Source organism: Mandrillus leucophaeus, unplaced genomic scaffold (assembly GCF_000951045.1).
Source record: "Mandrillus leucophaeus isolate KB7577 unplaced genomic scaffold, Mleu.le_1.0 Scaffold12, whole genome shotgun sequence".
NCBI lineage: Eukaryota > Metazoa > Chordata > Mammalia > Primates > Cercopithecidae > Mandrillus > Mandrillus leucophaeus.
The window spans coordinates 9,651,032-9,674,800 of record NW_012100320.1 but is presented as its reverse complement, the minus strand read 5'-3'; the positions used below and the strand labels follow the sequence as shown (position 1 = coordinate 9,674,800).

Below are 23,769 nucleotides of genomic sequence, written 5' to 3'. Positions count from 1 at the left end.
CTCGGGAGGCTGAGGCAGGAGAATGGCGTAAACCCAGGAGGCGGAGCTTGCAGTGAGCTGAGATCTGGCCACTGCACTCCAGCCTGGAAGACAGAGCGAGACTCCGTCCCAAAAAAAAAAAAAAGAAAGAAAAAGAAAAATCACTGGGCTACAGGTGAGAGATGAGGGACATGTCAAGAGTATGTGAACGTAAATCTTATTCAGTCAAAAATATTCCTCTGTGGGACTTCTGGAAAGCTGCAGTCTTATTGGCCTGAGGAATCAGAGGTAGGAATTCAGTGCTGCCAGAGTGAAAAGTGATGGGGCAAGTCACGGCAAAGAGGAAACCCAGAGGGGAGGAGGCCCCAAATCTCTTATAAACTCCACCCAAACCTCTGACTAATCATGAGCTATGCCTGTGTTGTGACCTCTGGGGGCCCAGCACAAAACAACAGGTGCAAGTCTTAGCATCACAGTGGAAATAGAGTTTGGAGTTTGAGTCCAGCCAAGTTAACCAGCTGTTACAACCAAATTCAAGTGTTTAGGAAGAAGATAACAATTTGTCATCCAAAATGTCCTGTATAAGATATAAAATTACTAGTCATGTGAAGAAATTAGGAAGTGTGACCTAACATCGAGACAGAAAGGAATCAATAGAAACCAACCCAAAGATGACCAGAAGTTGGAATTGGTAGACAAGAACTTTAAAGCAGTTATTATAAATATATTCCAAGAGGAAAATGTAATCACAATGAAGAGATAGGAGGAATCTCAACAGAGAAATGGAAACTAAAAAAAGAACCAAATGGAAATTCTAGAACTAAAGCAGACAAGCTATTGAAACTGGCACAGGGAGAAACAGAAAGTCTGAAGTGCCTGTATCTGTTAAAGGAATTGAATTTGCAATTATAATCCTTTCCACAAAGAAAACTCTAGGCCCAGAAGACTTCACTTTTAAATTCTATCAAATAACATAAGAAAGAATACCAACCTTATACAAGCTCTTCTAAGAGAAAAGGACTAGAGAACACTTTCCATCTCATGAGTTCAGCATTAACCTATTACCAAAACTAGGCAAAGGCATTGCAAGAAAAGAAATTATAAACCAACATCCCTTGTGAAGTTATATGTGTATCTTAACGAACTATTAGCAAACATATCCTGCAATATATTTTAGAAATAATATATGACATCTAAGTAGAGTTTAGCTCAGCCACACAAGGTTGGTTTCACATTCAGCAACCAATCAACGTAATTCACCATATTAAGAGAACGAAAGAAAAATCGTGTCACCTTCATCTTACTAGATTTAAAAAACATTTGACAAAAGTCAACATCTATTCATGATAAAACCTACCAACAAACTAAGAATAGAAAGGAATTTACTTTCTTCACCTAATAGCAGCCATGAATATATGCCACTAATATCCATAGGTAATGTTCCCTTACAAGCTTTATCCCTACATCAAGAAAAAGGTGAGGATGTCCATTCTTCAACACTTTTATTCAACATCATACTGAAGATCCTAGTCGGTGCAATAAAGGCAAAGGGAAAAAAAGGAAAGAAGGCAGAAAGGAAGAAAGATGGAAAAACAAAATGCATAGATGTTTAAAAGGAGGAAATAAAGTTGTCCTTTTTTTAGAAATGATATGATTATGTACATAGAACCTCCTAAGAAATCTATTAAAAAGCTACTAGAACCAATAAGTGAGTTTAGCAAATCAAATGTGCAAAAATCAACTTTATTTCTATATGCTAGCAATGAACAGTTGGAAAGTGAGATAAAAAAACCAGTTTCATTTACAATATGGAAAATGCAAAGAGTTTAAAATAACAAAGTGTTGGAGGGCAATAGCAACTGGAACTCTCCTACATTGCTGGTAATAATATAAAAATACTACAAGCACTTTGAAAAACAATGTGGCAAACTTTGATGAAGGTAGCATACCCATATCATTCCACCAAACAATTTCACTCCTGGGTACTTTCCCAAGAGAAAATACATGTCCACACAAAGACTTTTACACAAATGCTCGTAAGAACCGAAGTCTGAAAATTCAAATGTCCATCAACAGGTGAGTGGATAAGGAAATTGAAGTATAACCAAATAATGATCTCTTAGATATAAAACAAACATATGCAAAACAATCTGGATGAATTTTGAAAGCATTATGCTGAGTGAAAAAAATCCAGGCACAAATAAAAGTACACATTCTATATTTCTATTTGTATAAAATTCTAGAAAAGAAAAAATCAAATCTATAGTGACAGAAAGGAACCCATCAGTGGTTGCTTGGGACTAGGACAGGGGGACATTCCCTGCAAGAGTATGCAAGGAAATGTTTAGGGCAGATGGAATGTTTTATACCCCAATGTGATAAGGGTTACATTAACACATGAATTGTATTAATAGTTGTATGTAAATTATACCTTCATAAAGCATGTTAAAGAAAAAGCAATACACTATTATTTTGCCAAATGACTAGTTCAAGCAATAAAATCTGTAGTTTCTTAAGGTAGGCTTCACAAAATAGGTGAAATTGTAATGGTCCTTTAAGGAGAGGGAGGATATAAATATGCTTTAAAAACCAACAGAAAGAACTGAAGGCACAGAAAAAGTCAATAGAGACATGGATGCTTAAAAAGCAAAGGATGAGTGAGAAGGGGGGTGGCATCATTAGACTGAAGATTTACAAGGGAGTTCTGAAAGATTCAGACCGACAAGCAGAATGTTGCCAGAACAAGAGGAATGGCCTTTAACCTTTGGGCACCGAATGAACTTCCCAGATTTGGAGGCAGGAAAGTATGTCAGGCAAATGAATCTGAAGGATAGTGCAGGAAGAATTGGAATGGATTAAATTTGTTGGAGGTGACATGCCTTTGCAATAGTCCTGGCTTGAGCCGGTAAAAGATTGACCTAGAGTGAGGAAAGGCAAAAAAAAAAAAAAAAAAGGATTTGATAGAAAAGGAAGAATTGACTGGACATGGTGGTTACTTTATGGATTTGTGAACAAGGAAAGAGTAAACAATGAGTTTTCAAGCGTGAGTAACAAGAACTGGCAGTACTATTAGTAGACATAAGAAGGAGCCAGTCTGGGGAGAAAGGTGCTGACTTCAATGTTAGAAATGAGTTGCCTGAGAAACCTACCCTGACCCTACGCTTACCTTCTCTGAAGACTGGATGAAATGTCACTGCAGACTACCAGAGCATGTCATGTATAGCCCATCACGGCATTTATCACCTTGTGTTGTAAGAGACTGTTTACTAATCTCCCCCACTGGACTCTGCACAACCCGAAGGTAAAGACAGTAGTTAACTGTGCCAAGCACTGTTCTAAGGGTTTAAGGGGTTTCCAGATGTTCTTCCTACATAGTAAGTGTTTACGAGTATTTGCTAAATGAATACTGAATGTTGAGTTTCAGAAGATAATGAAACAGGAAAGCAGATGTGTTTCTCAGGCAATTAGAGTAGTTAGCCATAGAGATGCAGCCTTCAAAGACATTTACATGAAAGTGATCCTTGAAACCATCATGTAGGATCCCCTAAAGGAGAATTTTTAAACCTCCTGTGGCACTTAAAGTCTTCATTATTTACCTGGCAAAACTGATCTGAAAATGAGAAGCAGGAGAGACTAAGAAAATGCACCCAAGCCTGTCTTATCCATTAATTGAATTAACTTCTGAATATTCAAGAGTTGGCTCTGTAGATAATATGCTAAAAAAAAAAAAAAAGAAAAAAAGAAAAAAAGAAAAAAAACTGTCTAGCACTTGCTTCTTGCATCTTCCCTTTGTGTACCAAGAATCATGATCGGTGACATTTAGGAAAGTGGGAGAAAAAAATTCTTGGGACATGGCAACAGCCTGGATGCTTCCTTCACCCTGGCTGAATACTGAAGTTCCAATCTAGGCTCCAAGACACTTATCAGCTATAGTGTACTTAGATAAATTACATTATCTCTCTGGGCCTGAGTCTACTCCCATGCAAAATTGTGATTTTAGTACCTACATCATATTTCTGTTGAGAGGATTAAACGAGTTACAATATGAAAAACCTTAGAACACTGCTGGGCACATGGTAAGTGTTCCACAACTCTTAGCTAGAGGCAGGAAAGGATATTGACTAAGAAGATGGACTTTGTAACCCACTACCTAGGTTTCCATTCTAGTTCTGCCAATTGCTAGGCAGGTTACTTTGCCTTTCTGGGCTGTTCCCTCATCTGTAAAGTAGGGATGTTTTTAGTTCCTCGATCATAGGTTTGTTGTGAGAATTAAATATATGCTAACCACTTAGAACAGCGCCTGACACATTGTAAACATTATGTTAAATATGACATATAACCCATCAACCCCTTGCCCATATATCTTGATTCTGAGGCCAGCCTTCAGTTATGTCCAGTCTCTTTAGTGGTCTCTCATTTTAGTGAATAGTTAGTACACTGGATGTTTTCTAAGTTCATTTCACAGAGACACTAGATGGAGTTGCTGAGCTAAAGCACCTAAGAACTGCTGGGCAGCCGAATTGGAATTTTGGAGCTGAATGGAACTTTAGGGATGATCTAGTTCACACTTTTTATTTTGTAGATGAAGAAACTGAAGATCAGAGAAGTTATCTGGTATAATCCCTGCCTGCAAAACGAAGCTGGATGTGCTTGCAACTCTTACTTAGTGAAATTGTCTAGAACCATTTGATCAAACTCAAACGATCCTGTAAGCTCCACAGGGGCATGCTGCTGCTGTTGTTCGCGGACTACTCTGTCTACAATGCCTAGCATGTCATTCGGTTAATATTTGTTGAAGAATTATAGGGATCTATCATGTTTTTAAAGCTTTAGAGATTGAAAATCGTCCTCGGTACTTGTTCCAATGCTTTCTGAAGGGGATTCCTCCTAATGTAGACTTATTCCTTTCATATATATGTCAGTCCTTTTCTTCTTTTTCTAGATTCCCAGAAGGTGTTATAGCTAGAAAAATCTTCCAGTTAAAATGACTCATTTTGTCAATGAGAAAATTAACTGAGGCAATTTGTCCATACTCACATAACTGATTAGTGGCAGAACTGAGATTAGAATTTTCTCTAGCTTGTCATCTAAAAAACCAAAAAACGCAAACCGCTTCAAGAAACTGTCAAACTTCTTCCACCTGCCCTTTAAATGTTCCCTAACTTTGTCTCCAGATCATAGTCTCCAGCTTATTATCAAATTATCAATTTGATTGCTTCCCTCTTGGAGCAGGCTTACTATTTCCATCCTTCCTTTTCCTGACCCCAGTTCAAATAACTAGCCTGCTCTATCATTGCTGCCCATCCACCTGCCCTTTGTACCTCCTGGCTCTTAATCCCTGTCTTTGAGAAGAAAAGGTAGATCCTCTTTCTCACCTGAACCAGCAAGGATGGGTTTGCAGATATTCCTCCCTGATTAGTGTCAGAACAGAAGGATCCCAGACGTCTAGAACACTTCCAGGATTGTTCCAAGATGGTGTTTGCAGTTCTGATCAGAGTCCCAAAAGTTATGTTGGGCTCTCAGATAACATAACCCAGGGAAATCCCCAAACAGAAGGTTCCCTAGCTGGACTAAATGACATTCACAGACTGGTTTGCTAACAACACCCAGGAAATGCAGAGTTTCTACAGTCAAAGACTGTATCCCTGATATCTCAATCCTTTTCTACAGTTCCATGTATCTATTGGTTTATTTCTTTACTAACCTTACTACCTAGTTGCAGTAGATTGTAAAAACAGCCAAAAATTCTTCCACTCCCATCAAGAGGTAAAATCGATTTCTCCACTTCTTGACTTTGGTTTAGTCATGTGACTTACTTTTGCCAATAGGACATTAGCAAAGGTAATATAAACTGAGGCTTTAAAAGTGGCTTGTCCTCTTGCTGTGTTTGGAACTCTAGGTCTACCATGTGACTGAGTTCAAGCTAGCCCACTGTGGATGAGACTCCATGTGGAGAAGCAGCTGGTCCCTTGCAAAGAGCCCTCCGACTGTCAGACACATGAGGGAAGTCATTCTAGATCATCTGACTGCCTCCAACATGCCAGCTGGCCAGAGAAGGATGAGAAAGTCCAGCAAATCCGCCAAGCATGCCCAGACAGAAGAGCTGCCCAGTCAACCCATGCAACTGTGAGATGAATTAATGGTTGTGTTTTAGGCCATTAAATTGTAGGGCTGTTTGTCATGCAGCAAGCACTACCTGATACACTAGTGGTAAAGACTCCCTAAGGAAAAGGCAATCACTATCTTCCTGTTCCCTCCTCACCATGACCCTCTGTTTTTTATTCTTGTATAACAGCTTTAGTTAGTATTTTGACCGTATACGATGTTTTAGTTCAGTGAGGAGATAGCAGAGCATAATTGTTACACAAAATTATGTCAACTGAATGTGTAGACTTACCTCATCTTGGCAATCCATTTTTAAAAGTTATGTCAAGTTGGCCGGGCACAGTGGCTAACACCTGTAATCCTAACACCTTGGGAAGCCAAGGTGGGTGGATCACTTGAGGTCAGGAATTCAAGACCAGCCTGACCAAGATGGTGAAACCCTGTCTCTACTAAAAATACAAAAATGAGCTGGGCTTGGTGGAGGGCACCTGTAATCCCAGGTACTTTTGAGGCTGAGGCAGATAATTGCCTCAGGAGAACCCAGGAGGCGGAGGTTGCAGTGAGCCGAGATCGCGCCACGGCACTCCAGCCTAGGTGACAGACTGAGACTCCGTCTCAGAAAAAAAGTTATGTCAAGTTTATAAGACATTTTGAGCCAGAGTCGGTTCTCTCACATGTCTTAGAATCTCTTGGAGAAAAGGTCCTCTTTCTCTCTAGGGTCTCCATGGCTGAAGATGCAAATCACTCTCCTCGGTGGATATGAGAGCTTTCTGAGATGCTGCCTATGGAACTTCTCTGGTCTCAACTTCCTCTCTTTTAAAAATGTCAGCAATTTTTCCTTCTTGACAATTACCTCATCCTTTTAGAACACATACTTTTGGAAACCCTAAAGTGTATCATAACTTTATCTTCGACATCATCTCAAGCTTCTAAACCCAGTCCCAGAAATGGACCCTTTGGAAAGTTACTTCCCGAGCACTTATTCCCTAGGCTCATCTCTTAGCATCAATATGAATGTTTTTTCAGTCATTCAACAAACCAGAGATAAAACTAAGCATGGCAGAATCCATCTCTGCCCTCAAATATCTTATAGCATATCTTTCTTAAAACAAGTTGCAATCATTTTTTAGTTACAATTTGATTCCCGGTGGGGAAGAAATTGAGATGATGACCTTGAAAGGGTTAAGAATTACCTACTGCTGGCCGGGCGCAGTGGCTCACACCTGTAATCCCAACACTCTGGGAGGCCAAGGTGGGAAAATCACCTGAGGTCAAGAGTTTGAGACCAACCTGACCAACATGGAGAAACAGTCTCCACTAAAAATACAAAATTAGCCAGGCATGGTGGCACATGCCTGTAATTCCAGCTACTCAGGAGGCCGAGGCAGGAGAATTGCTTGAACCCGGGAGGTGGAGGTTTCAGTGAGCCGAGATTACACGCCATTGTGCTCCCGCCTGGGCAACAGGAGCAAAACTCCATCTCAAAAAAAAAAAAAAAAAAAATTACCTACTGCTTATACCAAATGGTCCTGTCTTGAACTGTATCACTCTTTGGGATTGATACAACTTCACATGAACCTCAAGTGTCACAAAAAAGTGGTAACCAACTATAGTGCATTTGCTCATGTTTCTAAAAATGGTAAACCACAGTTGAGCTAGTGTGATACTGCAGCAGAATTTTTATGACAAAGTGTGGGCTGCTCTGCAGCAATCCCTCCCAATTCAATTTGCTGATGACTCATCCATTCCAATCTTCATGTTTATAAATCGATGGAGAAAACCATGCTCTATATCTTTTATTCTGCATCGGTCTTTGCTGTTGGAATCCTCTTAGCTCAGTACAGAAAAAGAATTTTGCTTGGACACACTCCAAACTTAAATTGTCCTCTGGATTTTGTACCAAACTGAAAGAAACCAAAGAAAACCTCTCAGTTTCCTGAAGCTCGGAGTGTCAGAAATAAAAGGGTCTGGATGTAGGGGCTAGTGAGCAAATAGGAAACTTTCACTAAATAATTTTTTTTTTTTTAGCTTTAGCTCATGATTTTAATTTTAATATTTTTCTGTTAATAAAATCAGTAATAAACTCAGTGTGGGAAATTGATTTTAAAAAAACAAACACATACAAATAAGCAAATAAAAATCACCTGTTAATTTAGCACTCAATTGCAAAGAAGAGAAACCCATTCTCATTAGCTCAAGGCAAAAAGGGAGAATATTGAAAGCATAACACAGACAAGGGTATTACAGTTTAATATTTACAACCTCTCCCCATTGCCTGCTTTTTAAGAAGGATTTGTGCCTGTGTGGGTGGGCTCCTGCATGTGTGTGCTGCTTAGCTCCTGGGCCTGTATTGTGCTGACAGTAATCGCTGATAAAGCAGCAGACCTGTAGTAGCCTCCTCTGCTTGCACACAGCCTAAAATGCCCACCAGCCCTACTTCAATATATGTACATCCCACAGCTCTCTAGCCCTAGTTTCTGGGGTTAGCAGTAAAGTGTTTGACAGACACTCACTAGTAGGTTCACCTTGGGTCACATGTCCATACAGCCAACCGCCTACCACTGAAAGGGTGGGATCATTTGGTTTAAATATGTCAGCCTAAGAGCTCCTTCCAGAAGAGGATATTATGAAGAGGGGAGGCTTCGAGTGGGATAGATTATTTTAGAAGATTAGGCAGGGAAGAAGTGAATGATATCCTAGAACAAATATAATACTATCCAGAAATCATCACTGTTAACATGTCAGTGTGTTTCCTTAGTTGATATGCTGTTTGTAGAAGTACATATGCATTATATAGTTGATAAATGATACATGTAGCTCTGTGACCTGAGTTTTTCACGTATTACAATAATTTATCATAAACATTTCTTCTCATCATTAAATTTTTTTCTCCAATTACTTTAATAACACTCCACTGTAGAGATATTATAACTGATAAACTATTGCATATTCATGTGATTTCCAAGTATCTATCATTTTACGTAAAGCTGCCATAGACATCCCTGTACCTTCATCTTCGTGCATATTTCTGATTATTTTCTTAGAGGTACCTAGAAGTGGAATCAATGCCTAGAAATATTTATTTACCGCCAATTTGTTTTCTAAAATGTTTATACCAATCTGTACTCCCAGTGACAATGATTAGATGAGGTCATCTCATCTTAGCATCAGCCCTTACCTATTTAGAAAAACAAAACAAAGCATGAAACTGAAGCGTGTCACTGTATATAGTTTTTGCCTCTCCTTGTGTTTTATTCGATTCGGCATTTGGGTTGACCCAAGTTTAAAAAAAGTTTAAAGCTGAGATTCTTACTGTCCCCAGACCAGCTGCATCAGCATCACCCGGGAACTTGTTAGAAATGCAAATTCTCAGGCCCTACCCTAGACCTACTGAGTCAGAAACTCTGGGGATGGGAGCCAGAAATCTGAGTTTCGACAAGCCCTTTGGGTGATTCTGATGCATGCTGCAGTTGGAGAGTCACCAGTTGAAAGCATTGAAGAGTTCTTCCTAAGCCCTCACAGTGTTTCCCTAATTCTGAGCGCCCAAATATCATTTTCTCGGCCCTGACCATTTATAAGGGACAGTGTGATGTAACATAAGGGTAAGGGGTTTTAGTTTAGAGGGCCTGAGTTGTAAGAACTGGATGGCTCCCTACTGGGTGTGCATCCAAGCACAAGTCATAATAACTTATTACACTGTCATAGCTTACATTTCAAGGTGAAAATTTCTCTCTATCATTGAGCCCAAATACGACACTGGAAGGAAGTTTTAGCTAAGGTTACCCCAGATGTTTCATGGTTACACAAGAATACAAAACAAAACATGTTTTCCCCACAGAATGAAAACACAATATAAGTTTTCTTTAGCAGCTGTGGCTGGAGATTGCAAAATGGAATAGTCTGGCCACCCTCCAAGCCATTAGCACCCCCTCCCTTTCCCCCAAGGGTGAAAGACAATCAAGCCAAAGAGAAGGAAAAATACTCTGTTTTCAACTTCACAGCTAATACCCAGAAATGGAGCTGCTGGAGTATCTGGGATGTGTCAAAATAGAGATGACAGAGAGGAGTACAGAGCACCTCACCCCACAACCTCTAGATCAGACTAGTCCACTTTGAATGGCTCTCAGAGGCAGGACCCCAATATTCATCTCAAAGAAATGCGTGCCAAGATTGCAGGCATTGTGGTAGATGTGGTCGGGAAAATTGGGGAGCAAAAGTCTTTCCAGTGCCTTTCATATAGCACTCCAGCAATGATTGTCTTTTTCACCTGGATTTAATAATGCCCTCACTTCTGAGACTGTTTAGGACTGTTAGGCCCGTGGCATCTTCAGAAGAGTGCAGGGTGGGATGGTGGGAACAGCATAGATTTGGAGTCTGACAGCGTGAGGATAAATCTTTATGCACTTCCATATCCCAGCCATATAACCTTTAGCTAGTTACTTAATTTTGCTGAGCCTCAGTTTTCTAACAATACCTCACTGGGATCATTGTGACTTGGGACTGCTGCAAGGGTTAAATGAGGTCATAGGCCAAGTACACAGTAATTGCTCCAAAAATGGCCATTTCCGTCATGTCCTGGACAGTACTTTGGTGTCTTCTTCACCCTGATGTGAAGGACAGGAAAAATACTCTGTTGACGCTCAGAAGAAGAAAACAAATCTCATGATGCATTTCAAAACTTCTTCATAGGAAGTTCTTTTCTTCTCTATGCTCTTGTCTATCATTCTTTTGATACTTCGTGGTGAAGTATCACCTCTTTCTCTGGAGTGTGTTTGATATGAGGATTCCTGTCACAAAGGCGGGCCTATATGACTCAGCACGGGTCTCAACTGGACCTTCTTCCAAAGAGGGTGAATGGAATGAGAGAGCAGGCATTGAGATGTGCTGTCTTCCGCTTGGACCTTGATAGCCTTGGGCACTCGGCCTTCAGGAATCCGTTCCGATTAGCCTCCACCTGAGTTCTCTATAATCAGGTACCCAATGATACAATAAGTCCATTACCAAATCTTTAACCCCAAAGGCCAGACTTTGGGGTTAAATCTTTCCAAAGGCCAGACTTGGCCTTGAGTCGATCTGGAGTTCAGGCCGGGTTCAGAATTATACCTTATTTCAACTTCCCAACCCTAACCTCTCCTTGGCCAATCATTTAATGACCCTGGGGGATTCAAATCTGGAGAATAAGGCAAGGACTGAATGAAATTATTATGTTAATTTCTGTCCAGTTTAATTAAATATTTTCTTAAGGTGTGATTGATTTCCTTAGGACCTTGGTATATGGTCCAGTGCTGCTTAGCCAATGGATTAAGTATCTCCAGATTCCCAGATATTTTTCTACCCTTATCTGTATCCCCTCACTGCATGAAGACCCTGAGGACTTAGAAGTTAAGGTCTTAATTTGATCTTGAAGATGATTTAAACTTCTGGAGTCTCATCCGTAAGGCCAGAACAGTTGCACAGAATGCTTGTTAAGATTTCTATGCAGGAACATAACCTAACAATACTCAGTGATCAGGGGTATGGAAATTACCAGTAGGCTGCAGCCTTACTATTTCAACATGTCTTAGTGGCCGGATGTGGTCACTCACACCTGTAATCCCAGCACTTGGGGAGTCTGAAGCTGGTGGATCATGAGATCAAGAGATGGAGATCATCTTGGCCAACATGGTGAAAATCCGTCTCTACTAAAAATACAAAAATTAGCCGGGCATGGTGGCGCACGCCTGTAGTCCCAGCAACTCGGGAGGCTGAGGCAGGAGAATCACTTGAACCCGGAGGCAGAGGTTGCAGTAAGCCAAGATCACACCACTGCACTCCAGCCTGGGCAACAGAGTGAGACTCCATCTCAAAAATAAATAAATAAATAAATAAATAAATAAATAAATAAATAAATACTTGACATGTACCAGAACTATGGGGATACAATGAGATTAGAGTAATGAGAAAGATATACATGTCTCTGCCTTCATGGAGTTTACTACCTATTGGGAAATTCAGACGTCAAACAGAGTCAAAAATATGATGCATATTGCAAGAGTATAACCACAGGATGTTATAAACCTACTTATTAACCAAGTGTGACTGCATAATATTGGATTATTCATTTTAAATAATGTTTCACTCTATGCCTTGCAACCATTCAAGCAAATATCCAATTCCATACCTCCTTGCCTCTAGGGTGACCAATTCATCTTGGCTTGCCCAGGACTTTCTTGATTTTGACATTGGAAGTCCCATGGCCAGGGAAAACTCTCAGTCCTCGAAAAACCAGACAGGTAGGTTATACTTCTTGCCTCAGGGAAAGTCTGGGGGCAGAGTTCTCTGGCTTTTGTTTTCAAAAGCCTAAATTCTTTAGGATAATGGACATGAATCCTTCAAAAATTCAATGTCATGAAGCAACAATAACAATATAAAATGGTGGAGGGACTATTCTAGATGTAAATAAACTAGAAGGACATAAACAGCAAATGCAATGTGTGACTCTAAATTGGATCCTGGTTTTTGTTCTGAAGCATAACAAACATTCTTGGAATGAAACATTTTGGGGAAATGACTATGAGCTAGATATTAGACAATTTTACGGAGCTATCAACAGTTCTGTTAGATGCAACCACAGTATTGATTGTGGTTTTGTAGGTGAATGTCTTTCTCTTTAGAAGACAGGCTTTAGTACTAAGAGGTGAAAAAAAGATGGTGATAAATTTTTAACGATTTTCGAATTCAGTAGAGTGTATAAGAATGTTCATTTTATTATTATTTCAACCTTTCTGTATTTATGAAACTAATACAAAGTTTTGGACAAGAAGTCAGTAACCACTGAGGAGAATAGGGATTTGGGTTAAGAGAAATGGCCAGGCATGGGGCCCACACCTGTAATCCCAGCACTGTGGGAGATCGAGGCAGGAGGATTGCTGGAGGATCCAAGTTCGAGATGAAAGAAACTTGTCCCTGAATTGGAAAAGACTTCTTCCAGAATGAAAGCAGGAGAAAAAAGGAAGAAAATGACTGTGTGCTGGTGGTGTTGACTCTAGGCACATGGGATTATAGAGGGCCTAGCAAAGACCCTAGTGCCCCAAATTTGGCACTGAAGCAGCTAAGAGAGCCCTGACTCAATGATATGGACATCTCTGTTGATAGATTCCTGGACACACAGATGACTGATGAGCAGACACCTGGAATTTTGACCTTAGCCCAAGTTATGAGAAGAACCCAAATTGAAATTGAGATTCCATTTCCATCACCCCAAAGAGTTACATTTTCTCCACATCTAAGTTTATGGACGGCATTGAATGTCCTATACACTAAACTGGCAAATCCAGAAACGTTCCCCTGAGTGATATCTTAGCTAAAATCTGAAAGATTCGAAGTTGGTCAGGTAAAAAGGAGAGAATAAACATGTCACGCATCTGAAACCGCACATTTAAAGGACAGAAGAGTGGTGCCTTGAGATAAACTAAGAGAAATTCAGTATGGCCAGAGCAGAGGGAATAAGGGCAAGATGGACACGAGATGAGGGTGGAAAGGCAGCCTGGAGCCAGAATGCACTAGACCTTCCAAACTAGGCAAAGGAAATCACTCACACCTCTCCCCTCAGGAACTCCAGGGCCCTGCTCCTTCCCTCCCAATGCCCCATCCATCCTGGCGCCCACACCTCAGGGCGTCTCAGTGTCTTTAGAATGTGCAGTCTGGGCTACAAATTAGAAGTCATCCTGATTAGGCACCAATTTCTTGCTGTAAAAGTGATGACAAATGGAGAGAAAGCGAGTCTGTCACCCATTCCGGGGGGAGCTCTTTCCACTTGCCTCCTTTTACCCACTAATGTTATTAATACATGATCCTAGCCCCTCAAACACTGCCCAAGTATCTGTGGACATTCCCTGGGGGTGTCTCATACGTGTTCATAGATGAATCTAGCTAGTCACCACCTGGTGTCTGCAGGTGGTCTCTCCTTTACTGCCCCAGCCTCTGCCAGACAATACCTTGTCCAATGGGCACTACAGGCACTTCCCTGGGCACAACTGTGTCCACCAGGCACCAGAGTCTCCTCCTGCAGCTGATGAGTGGCACAGGAGGTGCCAAAGCTGTGAGATGTTATTGTGAGCAGTGGCAAAAAATGCCTCCCCTTGTGATGCGCACCCTCAGATAGTGGGGTCCCAAAGTCATATTCCTTCTGCTGAAATAGTTTATGGGGGTGATAGGGAAACAGGTCAGTTTTCATGTACAGTCCCCTAGCTTTCCATGGGGCTCAGATATATGACCACAGAGGTTGGGGAGCAGGGCCTTGGCCCACAGGCAAACAAACACATATCAGATACTAGTCTGTCCCCCAAATCACTCATCCTTTCTGACAATGGAGACTTTGTTAGTGGATCAGGCTTGTGGTGCCTGGCTCCTATTTCTCCGGGATGACTATTCTTCTCGGAGGAGCTTCAGTCCCTCCTGTAGGGATTTTTGGATCTGCTAACTGGTTCTCTGAATATGCCAGATATCTGAACTCCAGCAGAGGTCATAGTTTGGGCTCCTCCTGGGACCCACAGCTTTTGTCTGTCTTCTATTAGACCAGAATACTTGAGGAAAGGATGGGGTCTTACTCGCTCTCATATCCTTGAATGGTGGCATGGACCTGGCATGTAGGAGATGTTCAGTTTGTTATTTTTACTGAAAGACCATCCCATACCTTCGGTCAGTGGCCACCAAACTTCAGCTTGACGGAAACCACTTGGGAGATTGTGAAATACACATATTTCTAGATTGTATCTTCAGAGATATGACTCATTCGATCTGGAGTGAAGACGCAGGAATATACATTTAAATAAGCTCCTTAGTAATTCTGATGCACGTGGTCCTCGAATTTCACTTTGCCTCTACCTTAGGCAGGCCTGAACCAGGGCCATTATTAGCACAAAGGGCCACTTCAGCTCACTGGGGAGAATTAGAAATAGTTACTTTTCCCCCTCTAATTGCACCAAGTCCGAGGCCAGGGTGACAGATTGAAGAGCACAGTTTAGGCAGTCATTTCATCCCTTTATCCCCTTTGCCAAGCATCCTTGTGCTGTGCACAACCTGAACAATTGTTTGCAGCAGCCTGGTCTGATGCCTGCTCCTGCGAAGAAATAGTGCACATGAGAAATGCATCTTCGAGTCACCCAGTCCCTCAGTAAACTCTAGGAAGACGCTGGGGTTGAATTGTGCTGGTTATTTGCACCTGGAGATCAGATGAACCAGTAGCCAACGTCTCCAGACCTGTTGGGAGGAACCTGAAAAATATGGCTTGAAAGATCGAACACAGAAGTCTTGAATTTGGCTGCATGTTGGAATCATTTTGGGAGCTTTGAAAGCTAGGTCTGATGCCTGATGCTTGATGCCTCGGTCTTAACCCAGAACTTAATTGGCAGAGCATCAGAATTTTTTTTTTGTTTTTTTTGAGATGGAGTCTTTTTTTTTTTTTTTTTTTTTTTTTGAGACGGAGTCTCGCTCTGTCGCCCAGGCTGGAGTGCAGTGGCCGGATCTCAGTTCACTGCAACCTCTGCCTCCAGGGTTCAAGCCATTCTCCTGCCTCAGCCTCCCGAGTAGCTGGGACTACAGGTGTGTGCCACCACGCCTGGCTAATTTTTTGTATTTTAAGTAGAGACAGGGTTTCACCGTGTTGGCCAGGATGGTCTCGATCTCCTGACCTCGTTATCCATCCACCTTGGCTTGCCAAAGTGCTGGGATTACAGGCATCAGCCACCATGCCTGGCCAGCATCAGAATTTTTAAAAGCCCCCCAGGTGTTTCTAAGATTCTAACATGCAGCTTAAGTTGAGAATCGCTGACCTAATGGAGCCCTCACCGTGATCAGGGAGAAGCACTGACTGCTGTGTGTCTTCCTGGGGAATGGAGGACCAGGGTGGGCTCGCTCTTCAGGCCGGAGTAGGCAGCTGGCTCTCTTGCTATATGTGGTCCAGCTTTGTATAAGTTCTTCAGGTTTTCCCTCAAGAAAAAAGTGAGAACCTGTGCCTGTGTTTCTCAGAATTTCTACCAATCACCTTTATACCTGTGGTTACTGATCACTCACCTAGATCTAGTCCTTCTTTCACCCCTTTAAAATAGAACCCATCTGTTTTTTGTTTTGTTTTGTTTTGTTTTTTTAAGACAGAGCCTCGCTCTGTCGCCCAGGCTGGAGTGCAGTGGTGTGATCTTGGCTCACTGCAACCTCCACCTCCCGGGTTCAAGCCATTCTCCTGCGTCAGCCTCCCGAGTAGCTGGGACTACAGGTGTGTGCCACCACGCCTGGCTTAGGGTCTCCATCTATTTTTAACATGTGACATTCCACATCAGTTTGATAAACCAATCCTCCACAAGACGTAAATGGCAGGTAAAGTTCAAATATAAGCTCCAAACTATGTGTCAAAACAATTTGATAATATGCTACACAGAAATTAATGAGAGCAAGACGTTATTTTTAAATGGTGGGACCCAAACTAGGGATGTTGTTGCTTTGTGGGGAGCACCTCAAACTTACGGGAGTGGGAGACAGTACTGAGGGCCTTTTAGAAAACCCCACTGTTTTTACCACCTGCAGCAATGACCTGACTTCCACTGATAATGCTGATAATGCTATTCTTCTGAAGGGAGAGAAGAAGAAGGAATAAAGAATCTAGTTCCCCCACTAGAACACGAGCTCCTATGCTAATGGGGAAACTACATTCTATTCCTTTTGGACTCCTGCATCATTCTTACCACATAATTTGCGTGCTTTTGCCATGCAATAAATGTTTAAGTTGTTACATTCAAATTCAACACCAATTTATTGAGTAGCTACTATATCCTAGGCCCTGAACTAGGTACTTCCGTGTGCTACACAATTCAATCTTGTATTAATATTAGACATTAGTATTAGATATTAAGTAGGATATAGGTTAAGTCTGTGGCAAAAATATCTCAAAATACAGTCTATTAGACAAGGTATGAGATTCTTTCTTTCTAAAATAATGATGCAGATTATGCCCCAGCAAACAAGCACAGAGCGTGTTTGTTGCTTCAACTCTCCTTAACATGTGACTTCCATCCTTGGATTAGACAAGGCAACTTTAGCCAATGGGCAGAGGAAAAAGCCAGAGACGCACAACCCAGAAGTGCCAGAAAACATTTCTGTGCACATCCTATTGGCCAGAATTTAGTCACACGATTATACCAATATGCAAGGCAGGTTAGGAAATGTAATCACTAATTAAGTGGCCATATAGACATCTAAAACTGGGGATTGATATTGTTAGACAAGAAAGAATAAATATTAATGGACAATTCTCATAAAAATCTCACACCTATGGATAACTATCTTAATTCATATTGAAGTTAGAAATAAACTATAGGGCAGAGTACAATGCCATATACCTGTAATTCCAGAACTTTGGGAGGCCAGGAGTTAGAAACCAGCCTGGACAACACAGAAAGACTGTATCTCTACAAAAAACTTAAACTGGTCAGATGTGTTGGCATGCCTGTAGTCCCAGCTACTTGGGAGGCTGAGGCAGGAAAATAGCTTGAACCCAGGAGTTTGAGGATACAGTGAACTATGATCACTGCACTGCACTGGAGCCTGGGTGACAGAGTGAGACTCTGTCTCTCTCTTTTTTTTGACAGTTGGCAGGGCTAGCTGAGGTTTTATTTTTGGACCAAAAAAAAAAAAAAGCAATTGAATTTTTTTGTAGCTGGAGGCACGGGCAAGGGGGGTCCCCAGGCAGTAAACTCCCCCGCAGGTGGGCTGAGGGCTAGGGCTGAACCTCAGGTGGGTCTCCTGTGATACCCTGCACAGTGGCCTCCTTCCAGCACCCTGGGGCAGCCGCAGGAGGGGTAGGCTGGGAGGGGCTGCCACAACTGTTCACTTAGGCAGGACATCAGAGGACTGGGACACCAGCTTCCCATCCCCACAGCCCTAGTGGAGCTGGTGCGGCTGAAGGAAAGCTGGAGCCCGCGCCAGAGTCAAAGCTGGAACCCAGGCTGTGGCTGAGGCCAGGGCTTGTGAGGCCCCCATAGGTCGAGCTTAGACCACCTGTATAGCCGCTGGTGGTCTTCATATGGCTACTCATGTTCTGCATCCCAGACTCCAGCCGGCCCTCCTCGGCCTCCAGCAGCTTCCTGTAGGTGGTGATTTCAATATCCAGGGCCAGCTTGACATTCATCAGCTCCCGGTACTCACGCAGCTGCCACACCATATCCTGCCTGGCCCACTGCAGAGCGGCCTCCAGCTTGGACAGGTTGGCATTGGCATCCTTAACAGCCAGCTCCCCATGTTGCTCTGCATCTGCGATGGTGGCCTCCAGGGAAGCCCTCTGGCCTTTAAGGCCCTTAATCTCAGCCTGGAGCCAGCTGATGCTCCGGTTCATCTCCAAGATCTCAGTCTTTATAAGTCGCAGGTCATCCCTGGGCTTCCCAGCCAGCATCTGCAGCTCCTCATACTTGATCTTGTGCATGCTCTCAGCGTCCGCCCAGCTGCCGTTGGCGATCTCCTCGTACTGCGCCTTGACCTCAGCAATGATGCTTGTCCGTGTCCAGGAAGCGGCTATTGTTCATGCACCACACACATGCAGCACCACACACATATCGGAGATCTGGGACTGCAGCTCCCGTATCTCCTCTTCATACAGCTGCCTGAGGAAGTCGATCTCATCAGTCAGCCCTTCCAGGGAAGACTCCAGCTCTACCTTGTTTGTGTAAGCTTCATCCACATCCTTCTTGATGAGGACAAATTCATTCTCCATCTCTGTATGCTTATTGATCTCATCCTCATACTTGTTCTTGAAGTTCTTCACCAGCCCCTGCACGTTGCCAAGCTCCACCTCCAGCTTCAGCTTCTCCTGGCCCAGAGTCTCCAGCTGCCGCCTAAGGTTGTTGATGTAGCTCTGGAACATGTTGTCTATGTTGCTCCAAGTCATCTTCCGCTGCTGCAGGAGGCTCCACTTGGTCTCCAGCATCTCATTCTGCTGCTCCAGGAACAGTACCTTGTCTATGAAGGAGGCAAACTTCTTGTTGAGGGTCTCGATCTGCTCCTTCTCCTGGATGTGCACAGCCTGGATGTTGGGGTCCACCTCCAGGTTAAGGGGGCTCAGCAGGCTCTGGATGACTGTGACAGCAGTGACACACACCCATACTGCTGGCCCCACCACCCGGCCTCCACCCAGGCCACCCCAGAAGCTGCTGCTACCCACTTGGGAGAAGCTCAAGGAGCTGATGTGGACACTGGGCCCACTTGTGTAGGAGCAGCTGCTGAAGGCCCCAGGGACCAGAGGTTGACACCCTGTAGGACTTCTGGGTCACCCTGATGGACACGGTGGAGGCAGGAGTGGAGGCAGGTGGGCTGAATAAGGCAGAGATTCCAGAAGGAGCGGAGAAGCTTCTTCTTGGTCCTTTTTTTTTTTTTAATTGAGACCCAGTCTCGCTTTGTCACCCAGGCTGGAGTGCAATGGCACAATTTCGGCTCACTGCAACCTCCACCTCCCAGGTTCAAGCGATTTTCCTGCCTCACCCTCCCGAGTAGCTGGGACTACAGGCACCTGCCACCATGCTCGGCTAAATTTTTTTAATTTTTAGTAGAGACAGAGTTTCTACTACTACTACTGTTGGCCAGGCTGGTCTTGAACTCCTGACCTCGAGTGATTTGCCTGCCTCGGCCTCCCAAAGTGCTGGGATTACAGGCGTGAGCCTCTGCACCCAGCTGTGAGACTCTGTCTCGAAACATAAAAAGAAAAAAAAACACTATAGAAAAATGCTGGTTTCTGGCCAAGGGAAGTCCTCCATTTTGTCAGTGTATTCAGGATTAGGCTGGCTCTGAAGTAACACTTCTGCAGACCAGATTCAACTTATAAGAGTATGGCATCTAGAAAAAAAACCTGATTTATTAATTTACAATGGAGCAATATATACATTCAGCAACTAGAATGTTTGTGTTTCCCATTCAGGTCTAGGTTTTCCTGGTATGAAGGTTCTTGGAAGGCCACATCATAATCTACTAGCATACACTGAGCGTCTAATCTGGGCCAGGTCTTTGCTAGACATTTTTCACAAACAACCTAGTTTGATCTGTGTGCCCAACTCAGTTAAGTGAGGATCATTCAGGACATTTTACAGGTAAGAAAACTGAACAGCAGAGAGGTTAGGAAGCCAAGAAGCAGCAAGGCTGGAGTCTGAATTCAGATCTATTTGATAACAAAGTGAGCATGTTTCCATTATACCCTGCCGCTTATGTGTGAGCTTTTCTAGCCAGTTTCAAAGCATTCTTGGGGATGTTTTCACTGGCTGTACCTCCCTGTATGGATTTCTGTCACAGCATTTAGTGCATAGACACAGTTTTATTATTGAAGGCTGTCTTTCCTAGGCTCCCTCCGTCTCTTGGTATTCATGGATCATGTCTTAGGCATTTTACAAAACAGAGTATAGCACAGGTCCTGGTATTTGGTACATGCTTAAACAAATGATTAAATGAGTCCTCTTAACCTACAGCTAAAACTGACCTCTTTTTTTTTCTTTAATTTGAAGATGGGATCTCTTTCTGTTGCCCAAGCTGGAGTGCAGGGGTGCCATCATGGTTCACTGCAGCCTCGACCTCCTGAGATTAAGGGCTCCTCCTGCCTCAGCCTCCTGAGTAGCTGGGACTGCACTTCTTCTCTTCAACACTTAGCCTTGTCCCAACTTCCCAGCTTCACCACAATATTTTATTCCAAGTCCTTTGTTTCCAGCTGTAGTGCCAGGCACACTCAAAAATATTTCCAATTGATTCCAAACAACACCCTTGTATATACTGGAAAGGTCTTCTAGGGTTGAGTTTTTCCTTCAACCTAATCTCAGTCCATCCTGATGGCTTGTCAATGTATTTCCTTTCGTTTCATCCTCAGGAGCTATGGAAAAAGCTGTTTCCCATTGTGAGTTTACTATGAAAATGAGCTGTCAAGATTCCAGGGAAGGGAAAGATGCCAGCTCCAGGCTGAGGTCATGATTTTGTTTAAAGAGGCTTTGCTAATCATCTCAGTGGTGATGCAAACTCCCTGCAACAATGTTCAAGACAGGCCTGGGTGGGACTGGTCTCCTTTCCCTGCCACAGCTCTGGGGAGGAATAAGCTGGAAACCGGAAGGAGCCCTTTAAAAGCCCTGGTTTCTTCACCAGTGACACAAACAGTGGGTATGTGGGTAGGACTAATCAAAGCAAATCAGCAAGTGTTCCCAGATGCAAGGCTCCCTGCTAGACAAAATGGGGTGCAACAAAGTGGAAGAAGAGGCCCTTCCCTCTAAGCCTCACTGAGACTCACTCTCCTCATTGCAAAAGTGATCAAGTTGGACTTCTCCCATGAAGTACCCCTAGTGCAGATGAGGGTTTCTGTCCTCCGCTCCTCTAGGCATTATTCTAAGCCAACTACTATAAATGAGAAACTTATGTGAGTTGCCTTAAACATTCTGTGCAAGTTTTGCATTTGATTTCACAGATATTACAAGTTGTTTTAATATACACGTTGTGGCTCTTCTCTCAAACATCTAAGTAAAATTGATACCCCAGAAAGATGCCGCATATTTATCCTATGACTTAATGGGTACCCCCAAGAGTACCCATTCTTGGGTACTCTGCCAGACTACCCATTCCCTACCAGGAGCAGCTCCGAGCTAGATGATGTCTGACATTCTTTCTAGATCCAAAATTCCTTTATGAGGAGTCCGAAATAAGTAATAACAGAAACAACATAGGCAGATATGTTTGAATGTAAGGGCATATAAATTCAATTTCTTTTTTTCAAAACTCTCACCAAGTAAAACACTTCTGCAGCCCAGATTCACCCACCAACTGTCAGTTTTCAAACTATATTTTCAGAATCTATATTTTAAGAAAAGTCCCCAGGGGACTCTTATGATCAGGCATTTGGAAACCCTGAAATGACATGTATGAATTGTTCATAAACTATAAAACCTGAGACGAATGTGAGCCATCACTGTGGGTAGGGATAATAACCCCTGATGTCTTTGCCACACGAGATGGCTTAAATGAGACAGATAATGGGTATCACTTTGTGAAAGTCAGGAACCGAAATTATCAAACTGGAAGGCATGGTGGCTGATGCAGCTCTGTCCTTCTGAGCCTCATCACAGGTCTGTGCAGAGGACTTATAGCCTCTGTAGCCCTGGAGGGAGGCACAGCTGGCTGGAAAAAGATGTTGTCAACCTCTTGCCTCTTCCTTTCCCAGTAGCTCAGATCCAGGGCTGTGAGCTGTTCTGGTGCACAAACAGCAATAGCACCAAAGGTCTCTCTCTCTTCCTTTACTTACTTATTTTAGGACCTCTTCTATCAAAAGAGAGATCCGAGAAAGAAAGGGACACAGATTCTAGTGTCCTTAAGAAGAGGGACTGTCCTCGCTGGGCCCCTGGATCTCTCCCCAGCCCTGCCCAGAAACCCAGGACCCTATACACGGTGTTCTTTTACAAGGACACTGCCCTCCAGGAGGCCTCATTTCCTGAGCCTATCCTAACTTGCTTTCCTATATCAGAACAAATGTATTGGTCCAGGGTTCTGTTGTTTGGGGGTCCCAGTGTGAAAAATTAATATGATAAATTATGCTTAAGGCTCTAAATAAAGTGCTACACGAAAGCAGATTCAGGTCTTATTCATTTGCCCTGCCCCGCCCTGCCTTGCCTTGCCTTTTCTTTTCTTTCTTGGAGTCTGGCTCTGTTGCCCAGGCTGGAGTGCAGTGGCACGATCTTGGCTCACTGCAACCTCCGCCTCCCAGGTTCAAGTGATTTTCCTGCCTCAGCCTCCCGAGTAGCTGGGACTACAGGGGCGCGCCACCACGTCCAGCTACTTTTTGCATTTTTTTAGTAAAGACGGGGTTTCACCATGTTGGCTAGAATGATCTCAATCTCTTGACCTCGTGATCCGCCAGCCTCGGCCTCCCAAAATGCTGAGGTTACAGGCGTGAGCCACTGCGCCCGACTGGTCTTATTCATTTCTACGCTCCTGTCCCTAGTTTCTGGGTCACATTTGGAGGGGTGAGATGGAACTCAATTTGAAGCTACACGTGTAAAGGTGGCAGTGTTTTAGAACATCCTGACGTTTCAATAGCTCCCTTTATTCATTCAACAAATATCTGAGAGCATACTATGTGCAGGGCATACTCTATAGGCCCTCGGCTTTCGAACTTTTGTGAACTTCAGCATCACCTAGAGGCCTTGTTAAAACACAAAGTTCTGAATCATAGATTCTGATTCAGGAGGTCTGGATGAGCCCTAAGAATTCAATTTCTAACAAGTTCCCAGGTACAGCTGATGCTCCTGATCTGGGAACCACACTTGGAGAAAAACTGATACAGGGCATGGCAGGAGCCAAGCCCCTGATCTAAGACACGATCTAGGGTGGTTATTATGTCAAAGAGACTAACGATGGAGATTTTCTCATCTTGGCACGTCAGTGGGGAAGACACGCAGGAGGCCTGGAAGCCCCTGGAGCTGTGGTCTGCGCCTGCCACCCCCGGAGTCAAGCACAAACAGAAGTCAGCTGTGCTGTGCCCATCCCTGCGGCGCCGTGAAAGTAGGCGCAGGAGGAGGGAGCCCTGACGCCTCTTCTCCGGCTAGGGCCCCACAGCGGCGAGAGGACGGAGGGAGGGATCGGGGGTCGCGGGGATCCTTCCGGGACAGGCCTCCGCGGAAGGAGCGCCGGAAAGCCGCCCTCCAC

General features: G+C 43.4%; 1 protein-coding gene and 1 pseudogene across 1 annotated transcript in view; both read right to left on the bottom strand.

Annotated features, from left to right (window-relative positions):
• The window catches only part of LRRC49 (leucine rich repeat containing 49), a 167,728-nt gene that overhangs the window by 139,484 nt on the left and 4,475 nt on the right, over positions 1-23,769 (bottom strand). The window contains exon 2 of the mRNA XM_011969395.1: positions 6,377-6,698. Within this exon, the coding sequence (XP_011824785.1) occupies positions 6,377-6,394 (18 nt within the window). The 5' untranslated portion in view covers positions 6,395-6,698. The remainder of the gene's footprint in view (positions 1-6,376; positions 6,699-23,769) is intronic.
• On the bottom strand, positions 17,944-21,404 carry LOC105531459 (annotated as a pseudogene).